Source organism: Nestor notabilis, unplaced genomic scaffold (assembly GCF_000696875.1).
Source record: "Nestor notabilis isolate BGI_N333 unplaced genomic scaffold, ASM69687v1 scaffold2157, whole genome shotgun sequence".
Classification (NCBI taxonomy): Eukaryota; Metazoa; Chordata; class Aves; order Psittaciformes; family Psittacidae; genus Nestor; species Nestor notabilis.
Genome location: NW_009935878.1, coordinates 25,723 through 29,426, shown reverse-complemented (window position 1 = coordinate 29,426; position 3,704 = coordinate 25,723). Strand labels below are relative to the sequence as shown.

Here is a 3,704-nt window from a genome sequence, read left to right as displayed (position 1 = left end):
GAATGCCCTTTAAATGTAACTGTTCTGCATGTTAAAATGCAGATCTCTATTCTCAAAAGTCTTTAATAAACAAAATAGAGATATGTTATATTCATTAAAAAGATAAACTGCTGACTGTATTGTAATAAAGGGCATTTTGCCATTGAGTTGGATTAAACTAGGCTTTTAGCCAAGCATACTCAGGAAAAGTTTAAATTCCCCAAGTGTTTAAAATATTTGGGTTAAACTGCTATATTGGTGCAAAGCAGCATAGTGGGTGGTCAACACAAGTCCCACAAAATATAGCAGCACCCAGAAGAAAATTTCTTAGAGAGACATACTCATTGTGTGTTCATGCACTCAAGGAGGTTAATGGAGCTAGGGTCCCCCTGGGGGAAAGGGCACTGATGCTTTCCCTGGATCAAAAAGTAAGTGGAGATGGGCATGTGTGTGTGTGCGTTGTGTGTGTATCCCTTCCGAAATGACACGCTTCACCAAAAGCTGGAGTGCTCACAAAACTAACCCCACTGTAGCACCTTGATCGACAATAGCATGTGCTGATGGAGTGTGGCTCCCCAAAAAGTTTCATCTTCCTGCCAACTCCATTCCAACCCTTTCTGTCATCAGAGAGGAAACGATAACTACTGTGGTGAAGAGTCCAAGACAAAGGGGAAGGGTTTCTCCTGCACGTTCTTCTTCAGGTCATTCACCTTCCCGCTCTCCGAGAGCGGAGCCAACTCCAGAGCCAGTCTATGTTTCAAAGATCAGGCAGCCTGTCCACAGATATGAGCAGGAGGCAACACCGAAGTCTGCTGTTCCCATGCTTTTTGTCACAGAACCAGAGGACAAGCAAGGAGCAGCAGTAAGAGATTTCACCAAAGAGACCAAGGTGGAAGAGAAAAAGCCCAAATGGGTTGAAGTGGAAGAAATAATTGAATTCAAGGTGAAAAAGTCACCAAAACCTGCAAGGAAAAGAGGCTCTTCCCCAGTAAAACAAGAAAAAGATGAATCAGGGGTGTTGACATTCACTTTTCCTAGTCCAAGGCCTAGGCATTCCCCAGAAGATGATCCAAACACAAACAATTCCAACAATAAATTGGTGGAACAGTCAAAATCTTTGCCTAATGACAGTCTCTCTGAAGCTGATATCCAGCCCCTGGTGTATGCAACTGAAGAGGAAGAACCTCAAGTCAGCAACGAAGACAGAAGCTTCCCTTGTGGGTCCGAACAACTAGGAAATAATTCATTTATAGACTATGGAACAGAAGGAAAGAGCCTCCCACAGGAAACAAGTGCTCACTATAGGTCAGATGTCAGTTCCCCTCTGCTTGCCTGTGGGGGTGAGCCTTTGATCTTCAGATTTGAGACAGCTGCTGCAGACCAGCACGAACTTCTGTTCTCACTAGTGAGTCCAGAGGTTAAGGAACAGGCAGATGAATTAGGCATATCTTGGCCTGTTGAAGAGGAGGTACCCGAAGTAATGCAAGATGTCCTTCCGGAAGAGGATAATGTCATTATAGTAGATGAACCAGAGGAGCTACGGGCAGATGACATTAGCACCCGGGACCGCAAAATCTTAACCCACAATGGAAAATTACTAACTTTGGAGGACCTTGAAGATTATGTTCCTGAAGAAGGTGAGACCTACGGGTGTGATGACAAGAACTGTACGGCAGAGAAACCCTGCGAGATCTCTGTGCTCCAGACAGAGATTAACGAGCCAACGATTGGAAAACCAGTGCTGCTGAATCTGGGGAGACCTATGGTCTCTGAGCCCAGGCAAAGATTTTTCAGCCAGTTGGAGGAGCACATTCCTGGGGGCATGTTCATGTCAGCATCTAGAGTAACCGGCGTGCAGTCTGTAGGCCCCTCAAACATCTCTTTCCATGTGAGTGATACCTGCATGTCAGCGACACCCGGAGTGCATGCAGCAACAGCAGCAGCTTCTCCTGGTCCCTCCTTCACAGTGAAACCATCTTTCTGCACTGGAGTCCAACTCTCAGCAGACAACGGACAGTCAAGCTTTAAAACTGAAGTTTCCACAAGAACTCTCAGCTATGGGACTGTTGGTGAGCCTGTTACCTTGCACATCAGCACAGAAGACCTCTCCCAAAGCTGAACAGATGCAAGCATAATTTTCAACACAAAAGAAAGCAGCATTTTAGAAAAAAGAACTGATCAAAATTGTTGTAGGTGAGGGGAATTGGTGACAAGAATTACAAGGTAACATGTACAAGGGAATACCTTTGAGGAAAATATATTTAAATATGTTATGTTGAGCTTTTCCAGTCTTAAAGGGAACATGTTTGTCAGAACAGTTTGTAATTTTAAAAGTTTTGATCGAGGTCAACATATATCATTCCATAGTGGAGCAGTGATGGTAGGTTTAGGAAAAGTCTGATTCTCCTGCCTATGACAGAAATATAAATGAATGAGCGCGGTTTTGTCCATGACCTAAGAAATTATTTCAAGTGCAAATTTGTACATTATTTTGTCAAGAAGGTGAAAGTATCTAAGCTTTTTAGCATCCTTCAGCAGCCCAGGATAGGAGGACTGTTTCCAGCTAAAGCCATCTCCTGTCGCTCTGTGTGCCCAAAGGACATGAAGCTTCACACTGTCTTGACCCTACTATACACTTTTGACACCGATTAGCTCTAACAAATCTTATTCATAAACCTTTCAACATGCATAGTCTGGTTACATTATTTGAAACTTCTGCCACAGAATGAAAAATATAGAAAATACTGCATTTACTCAGGATGCAAAGGGCTGCTCAGATCTTTTGGCTGAATTTTGGCTAAACTCAGTGGTGGAAGTTCCACTGTCTGAAGAAGCAAGGGTTTTGTTGTTCTCTTCTACTTTAAGCAAAAAAACCCTCTTGTCTTGTTTAAATGACTGCTATTTTCAAGTCCACTTCCTAGTTGTCTAAAGATGCAGGTTTTATTATTCTGCATCCTAGTGTAGTGGATTTTTAAACCATATATTTTAAAATACAGATTTACATAATGTGCACCAAAAGATTAAAGTGCTGCACAAAATGACTTCTGCATATATTGATAACACAAAGAACCACAGATGTGGTCTTTGTCAAAAACTATTACTGGAAGAATATTTCGTCTCCTGGACATGCCAGTGGTGAAACATTACTGTTAACAGATCGATGGATAATGTCTGCTGTATGCGCTAAGAGGAATTCACCACTGAGTTCCACCAAAGTAGCGGGAGCAAAAAGACAGTTAAAAAAAAATAAAATAAAAAAGAAAATAATTCTTTACTATAAATGCCTGGCTGAAAAATACATCTGTTCAAAATGTATTCAGCTGCTTGGAGGCACTACCAGTTGCAATTGCATCGTATTACTGTAACCATATAGGCTGACTTGTTTTCTAGAGGTCCTGCCTTCTGCTGAGTTTCTCTGGAGCTTTGCAGTGGAATCACTGATTGAGGGAAAGGCTAAGATGCACAGAGCATGGCCCATTCCTGTTGGCTTCACCAAATATGGATGTTGCACAGACCTTCAAGTTGCTCAGCCCTGGAAAAAAATGAAATCATAGGCCCAAATATTGGTCCCAGTTGAAGTCAGCTGAAGAGTTTGTCATTGATCTCAGTAGGACCAAGCACTGGCCCTCTTTATCTGGCAAAGATACGGGGTGAAAATTCCCGATACCTTGTCCCAGCTGAGTTGTGTAGAACTGCTGCAACAGAAGATGTTCTCCTTTAGATGG

General features: G+C 42.5%; 1 protein-coding gene across 1 annotated transcript in view; it reads left to right on the top strand.

The window, feature by feature from the left end:
• LOC104408418 (obscurin-like) overlaps positions 1–3,704 on the top strand; it is a gene marked incomplete at both ends in the record, with an annotated part of 134,901 nt that overhangs the window by 105,719 nt on the left and 25,478 nt on the right. The window contains one exon of the mRNA XM_010018025.1: positions 681–2,048. Within this exon, the coding sequence (XP_010016327.1) occupies positions 681–2,048 (1,368 nt within the window). The remainder of the gene's footprint in view (positions 1–680; positions 2,049–3,704) is intronic.